Source organism: Silurus aristotelis (genome assembly GCF_946808225.1).
Source record: "Silurus aristotelis genome assembly, chromosome: 19".
Classification (NCBI taxonomy): domain Eukaryota; kingdom Metazoa; phylum Chordata; class Actinopteri; order Siluriformes; family Siluridae; genus Silurus; species Silurus aristotelis.
The window spans coordinates 6105285-6121657 of record NC_139592.1 but is presented as its reverse complement, the minus strand read 5'-3'; the positions used below and the strand labels follow the sequence as shown (position 1 = coordinate 6121657).

The window sequence follows — 16373 nt, the reverse complement described above, 5'->3', positions numbered from 1 at the left end:
TTCATTTTTGCAACAGCTCCAGGGTGAAATGATAAAGGAATAAAAAAATGCAAACCAGAGATCCAGCACTTTATCATTCTACACCCCTCTGTCTCCTTGACTGTGATGCTGAATACCACACAAAGTCAGCTTGACAGAGTCATGGACATGTTGAAACAGGTCCATTTTTATCTACCAATCCCACAGTGGCATTGATCACAATATAAGTGATGAATGTTAGAAAATAACGTAGTTTATTCACATTTGTACAACATTTGAAGCATGCACTGTCTAAAGTCTCAGTACTGCTTTGACATTAGCTGGGTCTGTGTTGAGTTACAGCACAGTTCTCCTTCCAGTCTTTTCTAGGGACAGATGCAAAACAAACAGTCTTTAGAGTCACACGATGCAGTGTCAATTAGCTGTTAAGTTCATACAGCTGATCTGGTGTCGTTTCCCTCCTCAATCTTGTTCACTCTTATAATCGTCAGCCTTGAAGGAAACCAGGCTGCTCACTTTAAAACACACTCTGCAAGATACTGATTAATTTATGAATTTATCATTCATCTCCATTCTATTGACACATTCTTGGTACTGAAGCCACTATACAAGGGCAAAACTTCCAGTCTGAAATCTCCTGCCAAAAATAATAGCTTTTTGAATATAAAATTGAACCTGGGATGGTTTTCTGAAGGAGGACAAAGGGACAATTCATGTCATGTTCCAGTTACTTTCGCTGAACATCATTTATATAAAAGTTAAAAGCGGAAAAATATGTCTCCGTGTCATTTTAAATTGATTATCATTTCTGCAATTTTCTACACACAGCCTGACGCAATGTATTTATTCATTGCAGTATCATGACTTTTGGCCTTAAATACATTAAAGCTGATCCCAAATGAGATTAAACATTTCTGTTTCTAATCAGATTGAGGGCAAACCTATGGGAAGCACAAGCATTGAAGTCATTACTGTCCGACCTCCATCAGTACAGGTTATGTTCACTTCAGAGCTGTCCTGGTTTACATTAAATTCAACCAAGTGGGCAAAAAAGCACATTTTCTCTTCTGTCTAAAACTGCCTTGCTTAGGATACCAGGTTTGTCGTCTTAAAGAACATACGCACAACTTGCAAAGATTTGTAATGGCGAGATCATTTCATTAAGCACACATTTCCAAATATTCACATAGCTGTATATGGTGGCATTGCCTTTCCTTTTCAGCAGTAATGCATTCCTGCTGTTGTGCCTCGTTATTGTGTAGAACACAGATGGTGTTCGGGGCATTTTCATGGCTGAAGAGCCCAAACAGGGGAAACAAAGACAAATGACATGAGTCACTCCTCTCCTTAGTCTTTTGACTTGGCATTTGGAAAATAACAACAGCCACACAAAGCAAATGGAACCCAGATGAGAGGGCTGCAAGGAGAAGTGGCTAAATTGATACAGTTGAACACATACTTAGTGTGAGAGATGTAGGCTTATGCCTTTCGACCCCCACTTGTTCAATGTTTCCAACCGATGATTAGGTCAAGGAATAGGGCCGTTCACTTGCACACGTTGACCCACTCTGTGACCCTGCACTCATCACACAGCACGTAGCAGCACCAGTGGAAACGGCAGTGGCAGCGTTCACTGCGTGTCTGCCTCAGAATGTTGTGTCCACGGCCACAGCATAACGAGTCACATGCGTCCATCCCTGGACTACTCTTGTTGCAGATGCGGCCCTGAGTGCCAGGCGAATCCACGGACACATCACGCTCACAGAAGTCGGGAGATTTTTCAAAGTAGACCAGCTCCCTGGAGAGGCTGCGCCGCTGAGGCCTGCCATGCTCCGACCCAGCTGCCACTGCTGCTACCCGTGGGTTAAACACACCACTGTTCTTGTTCTGGGAGTTGATGAAGACGGCAGATTGGAACTTTTGTCGCAGCAGGGAGCCCACCAGCCGGAACTCAGGAGACACATACCAGCAGGTTTTGAACTGGCAGCTTCCTGAGGTGCCATGACATTTGCACTTCCTTTTCATGTTGTCTGTCACTATCTGTTTAAAGAAAATGTGATATCTGTATCAGTATTAATACAACTGTTTAATTAAAGTAGAATACTTTCTAAAAGAATATGGCAGGCTTGTTATAAATATATAATATATATAAAAAATATAATAAATTGCAAACCTAAATGTATTGCTTGCAGTTAAAGTCTAATGAATCGTGTGCATGTTATTAGCATGTTAGTTATGCATGTTATTAGTTATTAATTGTAAAAGCATATTTAAAGCACTAAAGGATAAGAGTAATGAGAGTGAAGAAAACGGTTTACCTTCAGAATTTTACTTATACAAATCACATTGAATTATATGAGTTTAATCACATTGAGTTATTTGTGCAATTTTTGCATGTGTGTTTTTTTGCAAACTTTTTTAATGTTTGCTGTCAGCCAATTATAATTAAATTGCACAAAACATCATTCTGAAAGCATGTTTAATTTCTGTCACCATACCTGCCTGCCAACTCGATTGTTGTGCATCTTAGTTCGGGCATGTATATCACGAGAGGAGCCCCTGGAGTCCAGCCAGTCCCTCGAAATGCGGACACCAAATCGAAGGTCATGGCTGCAGCCTCCCCACTCCCAGGTCTCCTGCAGTGATGTGAATTCCTCCGGTTTAAACAGTGTGCTGGGATGGGAGGAACGCAAGTAAGATGGCAGCTTGCTGTTGTTTGTTTTAAACTCAGGTGTGTGCCTCAACCCATTCCTCTGCATGGTCTGCAGCTGCAGTTGAGTTAGTTTGATGCGGATTTTATCATCGTCTATCCGACGCTTAGCATCACAGCCACAGCCACGCAGCTTGCCCATGCTGCAGGCTGAAGCCACCGAGTGAGCCACACCAGCTGACAGGAGAGCCAGAGAGAAAGCACTCTCTCTGAATCCTATTGTTGAGACAGAGCGAAAATTGTTATTGTAGACTCTACACAAGCAACACAATGACCCTGTTTGTGTAGGTCCTTTAAGAAACACACTAACCGGGTTTTCGTGAAAAAAACAATCTGGAACACTTCTGTTCAGAAAGGTGGCAACTTCTCTAAATTCAAACAATTATTATTCATGTAGCATTCATGTAGCATAGAGCTCACCCCTGTTGAGGATGGTGCTCTGGTGTGACACCTTGCCATGGTTCTCCAATGTAGAGCAGTTCCAGCGTTGGTTTCTGAGCTGGTGTTGGCATTCGTGAATGGCCACCTGTATGCCCTGTAGGGCAGATGCCGTCACATCAGGATTGCGAATGCACAACCTTATCTGCCTCTTACTTAAGCCTGCCAGTCGTAAACACACTGCATTGGGGGTCAGAACCGGCTCTCCTGCCACCTTTAGGCCAAGTATGTTGTTGCATAACACACTGTGAAAGAGAGCAAGCAATTAATCACACTCGCCAATAGAGCAACATGGGAGCGCTTCTGGGGGTGATCACTGTAATTTTTGACTGTGATGTATGGCATTGATGAAAAGCTTCATATTTTTTGTTTGAAAAAAGATTACCGCTTTGTCTGGTTAATGGATGAAAAGACTCAAATAACTGCTTAAAACCCACATGCTTTTTATATACTTAAATGTAATGCAAAGCGTTCTCATTATGTGACACACAAAAAGTTCATTTTAAGATGCAAAAAAGGCTACATTATTCTACAACTGTCCAATGAATGAAAAGCTGTAATGCTTAACCAGTGGTGAAGCTCTGTAGCATTCCTTAAAGTATACCTAGCAATCCCCTGTGATGGTGAACAGTGTGCAAAGAAATAAAGATATGTCTGCTGATCTAGCATGCATAATTAGAACTCCCATATTAAAGTTTTCTACATGGTACTAAAAATGTCTAAGCAAACCCTTTGAGACAGTTATGAATAGGTCATATTTCACTTTCACTTTTCAAGCACTAATCGACTTTTTAAGCATGTAAATTATTACAAAATACTTTTAAAGTATACCCAGCACATGACAATACAGACATGGGTTTTCGACTTTACTTATTAACATTAATTCCGCACAAAATTGAACCAATCATAAGCAATTAGAAATGACTTTTAGCTTCCTCTCGCTGAAGCAACCTAGAAAGAGTCAAGGCTATGGCATTACAAAGGATATTTTAGGGCCGTTTTCCCTGGCATGTGCATTACTGGTTTTGATTAGTATGGATGTATGTGTGTGCATGTGCGCGTGTGTGTGCGTGGGTGTGTGTGTGTGTGTGTGTGTGTCTTAGTTTGGCTGAAAACTGCACTCATGTTGGACATTACATTAGCAAATATAAAGCAAATTTACACACTTAATAAATAAAAAAAGGCTATATAGGTTAGTTTTTCTGTATAGTTGTTGTTTTATCTGTCATACACGTTATGCAGGAAAAAATCCCAATTTCCCATCAGTTCTCAAACATAACTAACAACGACATATTAAGAGTTTGACACCCAGTCATCTACACTGTAGATGACTGGGTGTCAAACTCTTAAACTCTTAACTCTTAGATTCTACAGAATGTAAAGAATAAAAGCTAGCACCTAAATGCAAGCCTGACTTTAAGCTTGGTAAACAAAAGTGACATTTTGGCTATTTTGGTTTCATTTTTAAAAGCTGCAATTCTTGGGAAATTGTGGGGAGCAGCCAAATGTCCACACAAAGTACAAATTGTCAGATATGCCTATCTGGTCCCCCAATTAGACACACACACACACACACACACACACACACACACACACACACACACACACACACACACACTAAAGGGAATCTTTCAGATGAAAACAGAGGGACTTCCATCCTTTAGCACTTACGTGAAGGCAGGTGAGAGGAGCGCAAATGCCAGCATCAGCGTTCTGCCCAGAGCTGCTTTATGGGTCGCGGCCATCGCAGGAAGCGTTTTCCCGGACGGGACATTAAAACGCCGATAATTAGCAATTAACGGGGAATTATAGGAGAGACGCGAAGCTCGCTACTACTGTGCGGAGCTGAGTGGTGAAGTCGAGGAGCGCACTGCACTGAGGAAGAGGAGGAGGAGGAGAAGCAGGAGGAGGGGGCCATGCACGGGTGGGCGGCTATTTCCACAGATTTACACTGAACTATTGAAAGGATCCGGTTACACTATTAAGCGAGGAATTTCAACGCATTAATGGTTTTTAGAAACGAGTCTGATGTTTTTTTGTTAAATATAAGATAGGTGTATTGCATTTATTAAAACTAATAGCAATAAAGCCTACATGTAAATTTTTTGGCACTTAATGACCTAATGTATATCATATCAAATTAAATAACTAGTTGGGGAATTAAAATATAATAAGATAGACAGCAAAAATGCTATTTTAAAAATTAACACCAGACACAAACGAGCAATTAAAATCATTTTCAAATGTTCTCAGTCCAAGTTTTTTTTTTTTTCCCTATGTAATTGCATTGATAACATATGGATTACGTGCATTGCATTATTTAAACATATGCATATGTAAACGCGTGACATCATGTAAACCATGTGTGGTCATGTGTGGGGAAAACAAATACCAGAGAAAAAGTGCATCACTTGCCAGAGGTGAAAATAAATGAGATATCACAGGGGGAAAAATAATAATAACATACTCTACAAGTGAAAATAAAAACATATGCACTGCATCAAAAAAAAATGAAACGTAAGAATAATGAATAGTCTGACATATCACGTATGGAAAATAAAACCATATGCCGTATATGTGAAAGTAAAAACACGCAAGACATTGGAATAAGGCGTGAAACATTGGCTAAAGAACATACACGCAAATGTCAGTTCTTGTGCATGCTCTGTGTGCAAGGGAGTAGCACAAGAGGGGAAAAAAAACTTCAGAATTGCATGCATTTAGTTCGGCTAAATGTTTTGTGTGTATTGATAGACGCTCAGAGTGGAAATGTGCGCATTAACCCGAATAGCAGCAGCAGGCAGGCGTGCACTTCTGTTAACAATAAGCGGCTGATGCACCAGTCCATCCATCCCACCCACCCACCCACCCACCCACAGACACTTCTCCTACCGCACGCGCTCCCGCAACCGATGCACAGTCTTCCTCTTATTAGCCTTTCTGTAATAGGGATATAAATAATTGTTACTGGTGCCATTTGCTGTTCGTTTTTTGGGTATTTTTTAAATAAAAGGCAGATAAGCGAATTGCATAATTGTGGCGATCAGGATATCGAATTCAATTCTACAAGTATTTTCATTACATATTTATGCGCTCGTGTATGTTTTTTTTTTTTTTGCCTTGTAAAACGAATAATAACGAGAAGTCATTTCATGCAATGCATTTTTCCGTCATTTTGTTAATCAAAAATTCCAAAACAGCAACAAAAATCAGAAACCTATCCAGATTCTTATTAAAAAAAAAAAACCCTACAAAACTAATTTAAATCTAAAATATTTTTTGTTTCCTCTGTCGCAAAGGAGCATTTTCTTGTATTTTACATCAGTCATGTTTTATTTAAAAAAAAAAAAAGAAAAAAAAAAGAAATGGTACATTAAGGTGCATATTAGGTACATTATTATAACCTTCCAAAGCAAACAGCGTATTCAATAAATAAAACACATGTGCCCAATTATAATAACCTTCATAACACTCTGGAACGCCTATATGTTTTTTTTATGCGTGTTAAGGTCACGACATATCTGAGAATCGGCTTCTTAATGTGAAAACTAAGCCCCAAACTAGTCGGATTAATTTAATAAAATTAAGTTAAAGCCATCTATAACTAAAAGGAACAAGAGACACTGACTAATCTCCTCTGTTTCATTCCCTAATCTCAAGCAATAAAAAGTGCATTAGCATTTTTGTTGCTATGGCGTGTAAATTCTAAGTGGCTTAAAAGGTGATTTGAAGATGATTTGTGTATAAAAGGCACATATCCCTTTAACCGGATTGGCGCTAATCTGCTACGAGTCGCATGAGTGAACCAGGAAACCAGTCTAAGCGCCTTCAAGAGCTGGGAGTGAAGATCAGAATGAAACACCCGCAAACAAAAAGAGCATTTCCTTCAGTTGTCCATTTGGTGCAAACCCTCAAAGAGCCAAAAGGACTGAACGATGTGAATGAAATGAAACTGTGACTGAAACTTGCCTGCTGCAATAAATGCGCAAAGATCTGGCCATGCCAAATATTGTTTTTATTTTTGGAGCAAAAATTATTTACAAGTGCCTGATGTGATTTAAGTAGATTCAAATGCACAGTGTCTGAGATTGATCACAGTGATCATGGAATACAATAAAACGTTTATATATATATATATATATATATATATATATATATATATATATATATATATATATATATATATATATATATATATATATTTTTTTTTTTTTTTTTTTTTAATTAAAGTGAGCATTTGCATATCACGACCTCATGCAATAGAAGAATTGCAATAAAAAAAATGATTAAACGATATAATTGCATGCCTGTGGACGAGGATGTGAACTCCGAAAAATGTAGGAGGACACCACCCTTTTTTTTTTCGTCAACACCCTTAAAAAAAAGTTAAACAAAAGCAAGACGGCACAAAATTTCCCCCGGGGTTGTTTTCAGTGCAAAAGATTTTTGATATATCCAGCGCTGTCTGACTGCTGCCACGGCTTCAGTGGCCGCGCATTGCATGAAGGAACGTCTGCCGTCCAGATGTTGGAAGCTATATCTCCAAGTAGTTCCCTTCTCTAGTTCGTGTCACCCCTAAAACTTTTTTTCTCTCCTTTAAACCCAAAGAGTTATTAATCCTCCTAAAACAACTGCCCTTTCATCCGTACCCCTCGAAACAACCCATAAAAATGTTCCCCGAATCTTTCGATAAATGTTTAGAAAAATACTGTTAGACTGATAAACTGGATCTGTAATAGGTATTTCCCAGATCCTGCATAATTTACCTCTCACTCAAATAAAATTTGTTACCAAAAACAAAATAGAAATTTTCACAAGGGACTGACTTTGGAATTATAACCGGAGTAGCCCTATCCATAATTCACATAGAAAAATAAAATAAGGGCTGATGAGCATTAGCTGGAGTTCATGAGGACTTCGTGAAAACTTTATTTTCTGGGTGTGAGAGAGGGAGGAGACGCGGTTAAAGGGAGTAATCCAAACACTGTGGGCAAAAACCGGCCAGATTAGATGGTTCATATTGCGCTCTGTCTCTACTGTCCTGAGAGAGAAGGAGAGAGAGAGAGAGAGAGAGAGAGAGAGAGAGAGAGAAAAAGAGAGAGAGAGAGAGAGGGAGAGAGAGAGAGAGAGATGCTGCACACCCAATGCACTCTTCACACTCCGCTTTCAACCCTGCTCTTGGAATAAATCCTGCTAAATTGTAAATGGAAGACGCAAAGACAATGCGGAAAATAAACAATATGGCGCATCAGCTGACCCTTAATTGGATCTGACGGATGATTCTTTTTTTTTTTCTCCTTACACGCTGTTTGCTATACGTGCATGTTATTTCTTTCCCTTCCACCTCTCCTCGTTCTTTCTTTGATTTTTTTTTTCTTGTTCCTTCATTCATTGGTGCCTATGAAGAGATCCATCTTTTCAGTCCTTTTTTCAAAGGAGGGTGGGAGGAGGAGGAGGAAAACTGAGGGAGATGAGTGCAGCAAATCCCCCTTTTTTTGTTCATCTCATAGCGCTCAATAAGTGAAGAATGTGTCGTCTATCACTCACCGAGGGGATCAAGTGTGCGGGACTGAGAGCAGCAAACTAAGAGGAGCCGAGTGGAGCAGCATCAATTATCATCATCACCATCATCGTCATCATCATCTTCATCATTTTTATCATCATCAGCTTCGAAAGGTGTCCTGCATCATTTAATCACAGAAACGGACAAAAAATTGTTTTTTTACGACGTTTTTTTTTGTTTTTGTTTTTTTTCCCCTTAACACGTGTCTTTGTGGAATGTAGAGTGGTAAGTGCATTTAAAATGCACACACACAAATATATATATATATAGATAGATAGATAGATAGATAGATAGATAGATAGATAGATAGATAGATAGATAGATAGATAGATAGATAGATAGATAGATAGATAGAATATGCTGATGCAGTTATATACACATATATTACACACGCATCATTTTTAGAACAGCTGAACACAAAGTTAAATATGCAGTACAGATGTGTGTTTTAACGGTGTTTTTTTTTTTTTTTTTTTTTTTTTTTTAAGGTGCCATGCAGTTCCTTGCGCTATACACCGCACTGAAAGCTGCGTGCGTGCTGCTGCTCTCCTCCCGCATCTCCAGCTCAGCGGCGGCCAACAGTAGCGGCCGGTGGTGGTGAGCTTTCACCTTCATTCTCTCTGTCTCTGTTACTATGTCTCTTTCCTCGGTCTTCTCAGTCTTCTTCTCTACCAACCTACCTGTCCACATTACATTTCCGTGTGATCATTATGTTTATTATGATGATAATGATTAGGAGAATGATGATGATGATGATGCGGGGAAGAGGATATTTCAGAGTAGGACTGAGCATTCCTGAATAGGACTGAATGATAACATTTTAATAAACTTTTTTAATTTAGTTCTCATTTTACTTGCTCTATAGGGTAAGTTGTATTTCTATATATGAAATACAACTATCTCTCTCTCTCTCTCTCTCTCTCTCTCTCTCTCTCTCTCTCTCTCTCTCTCTCTCTCTTTCTCTCTCTCTTTCTTCTTGTCATTTTGACAGCGCGACTTGAACGCGTGACAACAATGTCTCTCCAATGTGGGCTACATCAAGTGTGGATTTATATCATGAGTTATGAATCATTTTCTTTCCAGACCCGATTTATGTCTGTATTTTATCCAGGTGCTGGATAATTCTGCATATAGGATAAAACAGTGCGCTCTTGGACACATTGTTAGAAACTAGGGGTTTAATTATAGGTTATTATTTTCAATTCTTTAGTTTTTTTTATTGGGCAAATGGTGTTGACACATTTTCTAGAACAGCAGATTTGACAGTAGTTCCGCCTGACAGGCAAATTACAGTGTGATATTAATGCTCTTCTATAGTTTCTATGTTTCTATAGTTAGAACTAATGTAAAGAGAAGTCTATGCTGGACAATTTACATAAACCAACACTAACAATAAAGATATTAAAAACCTGCATTGTAAAGCAAAAGAATAAATGATACTTGTTGATATGGTGAAGCTTTCTATAAGCTGACATTTATTTAAAATTTGTTGAAGGAGTCTCCAATTATGTAAGAATCGCTTAAGGAATTTGGTTTCTTGGTAATGCTGGTAAAAAAAAACTTGGTAGAACCTTGGTAAAAAAAATCAGTAACTATTAGTGGTTAAAAAGCATATTTATGAATAATTAAAAATTTGCTTTTCTTTGGCAAATTGCTGCAGTATAAAATAAAAAAAAAAAAAAAAAAAATATATATATATATATATATATATATCACATACAATATCAAACCTTTGTGGACTGTTTCCTATACCAGCACACTTGGTTTTATTCTTTATTTATTGCGCACAAGGGCAGAACATCAAATGTGCTACTTGCTTCTTACAAATCTTTAAATATGAGGAGCATATAGATTAAGAACAGTCCCATTCGACAGTTAACAACAGTTAAGAATTAGCTACAGTTAAAAATCTCTTATATAGTTAAACTTTTCACTTTGTGGAAGCAAAAAATGTACACTGGAGCTAAAAAGTACATAACAAATTGGACAGTCTGGTACCAGAAAAACCTGGTTGGAAGGGCAAAAATTCACACCCCTATATAAATCATAAAATAATTAGGTTCAATGCATTATAAAATACACAATTAACTTTTTTTGTAATATCCTTTTAGGCATTTTCATAATTACCTTGTTTTACAGACACATTAACACTATTCTGATCATTAATGTAATTTGCTTTAAATGTGCAAAAGAAAATGAGATTTTCAGAAGGAGCAGCTTTGGTGGTCAAAAGCCTATAATAATCTCGTTCGTGATTAAAATTTCGTGTCACTTGACATTATTTATAGACTGGTTATAGCACTGGCCCTTCTCCAGTCAAGACTAACTTAATAGTTTGTGTTCTGTATAATTATAGCCTACCATTATAGCAACATTTATTTATTAGGTCAAGGTTAAGAAAATAGTTCCTGTTTTCATGTGGAGGATCTTAGAAACCTACTTCTGGCCTTCCTGGTAGTAACGACACTCTGTAATTTGTACATCACCAGAAATAATTCACTTGACATTTTTCTACGGATTTAATTGCACACACTGACTAGACCATGACCAGTGAAAATGTGAAAGAATGACTAATGTTTTCAGGTTTCCTTGTTATTCTGCATAATTGTAGTGACAAAAATAAACAATAATTGTGACACTAAAAACATACTTTCCTTTTCCAGGGGGATTGTGAATGTAGCATCATCCACCAACCTCCTCACCAACAGCAAGAACGTACAATTAGCCATGGACCCTAGCCTTGCTTTGCTAAGTCGTCGGCAGAGAAGGCTGATTCGGCAAAACCCCGGTATCCTCCATGCCATCGTGTCTGGGCTTCACACTGCCATCAAGGAGTGCAAGTGGCAGTTCCGCAACCGCCGTTGGAACTGTCCAACATCCCACAGCCCTACAGTGTTTGGCAAAATCATTAACAGAGGTAAGCTAAGGATTTCGTATTTTAAAGCTACTGTACTGTGGAATTTAACCATAAGAGCAGCTTTGACTAAATGACTAGGGAAATCCTAAAGAATGCTGTGGTTCTTGTTTTGTCAGGCTGCAGAGAGACAGCATTTGTGTTTGCCATCACAAGTGCTGGTATTACCCATGCAGTGGCACGGTCATGTTCTGAAGGCTCTATTGAGTCATGCACCTGCGACTATCGGAGACGAGGGCCTGGAGGTCCAGATTGGCACTGGGGAGGATGTAGCGACAATGTTGACTTTGGCAGGGTGTTCACACGGGAGTTTGTGGACTCCAGCGAGAGGGGTCGAGACCTGCGATACCTCATTAATGTACACAATAATGGGGCAGGGAGAATTGTAAGACCAAAAAAATAAGTTATTAAGAAGGTAAATTATAGTTATTAATAAAAGTCTAACATTCTTTCCTTTGCTTCCTTTTCTTTGCTATCTTTGCCTTCAGACGGTTTCCTCAGAGATGCGTCAGGAGTGTAAGTGTCACGGGATGTCAGGCTCCTGCACTATTCGTACCTGCTGGATGCGTCTGCCAAGCTTCAGGAGAGTTGGAGATTTATTAAAAGACCGATTTGACGGTGCTTCCAGAGTAGTGTACGCCAATAAAGGCAGCAACCGGGCATCTCATCGAGCCGAACCCCCCCACCTCCAGCCTGAGAACCCTGCTCACAAACTTCCATCTGTGCAAGACCTTGTTTACTTTGAAAAATCACCCAACTTCTGCTCCTACAACAGCAAAACGGGAACTCTTGGGACATCTGGGCGCACCTGCAACAGTTCATCACCAGCATTGGATGGTTGTGAGTTGCTGTGCTGTGGGAGAGGGTATAAGACTCACATTGAGAAAGTCACAGAGAGATGTCACTGCACTTTTCACTGGTGCTGTCATGTGAGCTGCCTTAACTGCACTAGTACACAGACACTGCACCAGTGCTTATAACAGTTGCAGCAGTTGGCATCATTCCTGAGATCATCAATAGGGTACTTAAGCGTTCAATGGATTTTTCTTTTTTTTTACCAGGGTACAAAAATAAAGAAACTGCCAGAGCAAATGAGATGACTGCATCAAGACATGATAATCAGACATTTCCTTAATATGTTTCTACTTCGAACAGAACTGTTATTAAAATTGTACTGTGAGAGAAATGATAAAAGCTGTGCATTTCTAAACTGCTCAGGCACAAACCCAACATTTATTCGTTTAGTCAAAACATTATAACAGTAGATAGAGAGTGAATGCATCCAATTAAATGAATGAAATGCAATGGAGACTACTATGCATTGCTCTCCAATATGGCACACAGAGAAGCTAGCTGGTTACTCAGAAGGATACAGTCCAAAAATACGTACGGATTTTGAGGCCAGAACCACCAGTCTCGAGGTTCTGCCATCTCCTCCCTCTCTTGCTCTCTGATTCTCTTGGGAGCAAGAAACTGGGAAGCAGGAACTGGACACAAACTCTGACAGATGTTTCTGTGGCCAGGGAACCACAAGCATGTTCTCTCATAAACGGTGAAAAACTCCTGCTGCAGAATAGTACTTTAAAATATCAGTGTGTTGTTTTCTTTAGCTGCAGTACAACTTTTCTTACATAAAAAACAATGCATGAGATACATCTCAAGCATGCACTGTTTCCTGAATTCTGTACAGTGCAGGAATGCTGGATATCATCCAATTTCTTAAGATTTCCCACTCAAACTCAGCATACATTCTGGCATGGCTAACAATGTCATTTCATTTGACATTTCATACCCACTACTGTGTGTTATGGCACACAGTGGTACTGATAAATAATGGCTGCAAACAAACCAGCAAATGACAAGAAATTTCTCATAAAATGAATGAATGTAGTGACTAAACACTGAAAGACACTTCTGAATTGATTCATTTCTTGTGGGCGTATGGAGTAGCACTAAAATTTTAGTAACTGTATAACAAGCGAAAGTTGTCCAAAAGAACTTGGATCGGACAGCGCACAAGAAAAACAAGGGGAATCTGGACCACTATGTAAAATAAAATGATGATAAAAGGTAAAAGATAATCTTGTAAATGACCTGCTACCTAGTTTACAGTGAAGCGTGGAGTGTGAAACCACAACTGTTTTGTATATCAGCTGGCAAAACCAAAATGTTGTAAATACTACACATAGATGAATATATATTTATGCTGTTAAAACCTAGAAATTATATATATATATATATATATAAAAAAAAAAAGGTATAATCCAAAAGCAGAGTGAAAAAGCTATCAGTATTTTCAGTGAGTTTTTGAATTGTGTGCTAAACCACAAGTTGATCGAAAAATTCTAAACAACTACCCTGGATATTTTTTCTCTGAAAGCAAAATGTTTTACATGCACTGAACATTGTTTTTTTTGTGTTTGAATAAAAGAATATTTATTGTTGTATGATGGAAATGATAGAGAAGAGCAGTAAGATAAAACAGAAAGAAGGTATTTTAGTATTAGAGCTTCTCAGTTTAAGATTTAGAAAAGAAATGTTCATGTTGTTGTGAAATAGTGTAATAGTTAAATAAAGTTTATATTTTCAAGTAAAGAAAGTGTCCCTTGTTTTGAATATGGTTACTCTGAATAAAAAAAAAAAAAACATTCATTGACCAATCTTGTCACTCAAATCATGTTATTTAAACACAGCAAATTGCTTTTTTTTAAAGACAAATCCCCACTGCAAGTGCACAAGACAAGATCCCTTTAAACCAAATTCACTGATGAAAGCACACGAGCATGCCGCTCCACCCCAAATCCACACGAACCACAAAGAGAAAGTGAGCTTTGCCAAAACACAGAGTCCATTCTATGTTTTTACAACACCAAAGGTTTTGCATCATTTACTTAATGTCAGTAAAAATAAAGAATTAATAACAGGACATTTTTCCTCCATCCGACTGGCGGGTGAAAATGACCACAAGAGTTTGGATGCAGGGAGACCTCTCAGACCGGCGAGGGGCGGCCAGCCAGAGAACCATGCTGATCCAACAACTCACACGCCCAAAACATAGAAACAAACAGTGACAGAGGGGATAAGAGAAGAGATGAAGTGGCATATCAGGAAGTTATAGAACAAAAAAAGTACATGTAGCACAAAGTATCTAGGATGTAGGTATGACCCTGAAACAGGAAGCCATACAGATACAGAACATTTAGAGAAAAGTATCTCAAGTCAAACTGCACAAACGTAAACCAGTGGTCAAATGACTCAGGGCTGGAGTGATGGAGAGACGAAAAGCCTAGGAGATATGAGACTAATGACAGACATATCCTCTGGCTCTATAATTATATTTATATATTTTTTTAAGTGTGCCAAGGCTGAAATTTATTATTCAGTTAACCGAAGATGTGCCGTTAAGTACATCCTAATAGCTGTGCTTGAAAAGAGGAAAAAACTAACTGTGAGAATCAAAAATGGATTTCAAGCCCAAGCGCCTTAGCTTAAGAGGTTGATGGGTACACAGATATGCTTCGGAAGGCTAAACGTGCACAAATACAGAGAATTAACCATGAGTGTGAGCAAAAAAAGCAATGATTGGAAAAAAAAGGATAAAAAGACTATATAAGGTGGCATTCCCAGGCACTAGAGGGATGAAGAAGGCAGTGGAGGGGTACTGTCATTGTGGGAGTGCTGAGGAGTCAGTGATAATTAGCTCAATTAGTGACAAAGGCAGTGTAATAAATACCGACTTAGTGTCTGGGTCCCTGCTGTCCTCTCTCTGCACGGTTTGTGATGCAGCCAGGGACTGATGGACAATTCATTAAACCGACAAAATACCCCACCGTCCAGGCGTGACGCTGCGAGTTAGCCTCCTACTGGCTTCGGCCATTGTTCTAATTGTCTGGGTTGGAGTCGCTTTCTAGCCCTCTTCTTCTTACCCCCTCCTTCGTTCTCTCCTTTCACAAAAACCCAAGGAGTTAATGCCCCTACCTAACTCTGTAAGTAGGTGATCGGCAGGTTGGGAAAAAAAAATGGAAAGAGTTTCTTGGAAAGAGGGAGGGGTTGGGTTCTTGGTGGGATTAAGGTCCAAGGGTTGCCTGGGAGTGCGGAGACCAGCCCTGATCGGAATGTCAGAGAGATGAGTCCAGAAGCTCGGATACGGGACAAAGCGAGAGTTAATTAGGAAAGATTGAAGGGGCTGGCGACAATAGGCTGCCACCCGAGTCGAGATGAAATTGCTTCCGCGGATTATTGGGGAGCAAGTGTGTGGGTTGCATTAACAGGGAGGGGAGACGAGGGGGTTCACGTAGGCTGGGATTGATGGCTGCCCCTCTGCTTGGGGAGCAGGGGAGCGAGCGAGGCTGACCGGCTGTTCCCACAGTCTGCTCTCCTGCAGCCACCTTTGACACGTAGGCCTGCCAGGCGGCAAGCAGGGAGGCAGGCTGGGAAAGAGAGATGTGCTGAACCAAAGCACAAAAACCAAGCCTTCAAAAAAGCATGAATTCATCATTTCTATCAGTGCAAGGAGAGTGATGAGACAAGTGAAGAAAAATGAAGATGGAAAGTAGTAGAAAGAGGTTTAGAGTAAGACAGAGATGCAAAATAAGAAGATGAAGTGGCACTGAAGATATTTTTCCTTCTTTCATGTATTTATTGGAGTAAGGGAAAAGATTTATTAACTACCTACTCTATTAAGTTCAAACTCAATATCTTTTTTTGAACTTTCAAACAATAAAACTTAATTTAATGTGTCTCAATGGAGCCTTTAACTTGAGAAGCAA

The 16373-nt window shown here is 39.2% G+C and overlaps 2 protein-coding genes across 2 annotated transcripts; one reads left to right on the top strand and one right to left on the bottom strand.

Annotated features, from left to right (window-relative positions):
* Window positions 1-214: 214 nt before the first annotated feature.
* wnt10b (wingless-type MMTV integration site family, member 10b) lies at window positions 215-5004 on the bottom strand. The gene is made up of 4 exons (XM_083521609.1): window positions 4799-5004; window positions 3110-3372; window positions 2478-2905; window positions 215-2019 (listed from the first exon to the last, which is right to left on the bottom strand). The coding sequence occupies exons 1-4, from the start codon at window positions 4870-4872 to the stop codon at window positions 1525-1527; spliced, it is 1260 nt and encodes a 419-aa protein (XP_083377735.1). The 5' UTR covers window positions 4873-5004; the 3' UTR covers window positions 215-1524.
* Window positions 5005-8857: 3853 nt separating this feature from the next.
* On the top strand, window positions 8858-14159 carry wnt1 (wingless-type MMTV integration site family, member 1). The gene is made up of 5 exons (XM_083570358.1): window positions 8858-8915; window positions 9179-9287; window positions 11354-11607; window positions 11724-11989; window positions 12093-14159. Exons 2-5 carry the CDS (start codon window positions 9184-9186, stop codon window positions 12582-12584), a joined length of 1116 nt encoding a protein of 371 aa, XP_083426484.1. The 5' UTR covers window positions 8858-8915; window positions 9179-9183; the 3' UTR covers window positions 12585-14159.
* The last annotated feature ends 2214 nt before the right edge of the window (window positions 14160-16373 follow it).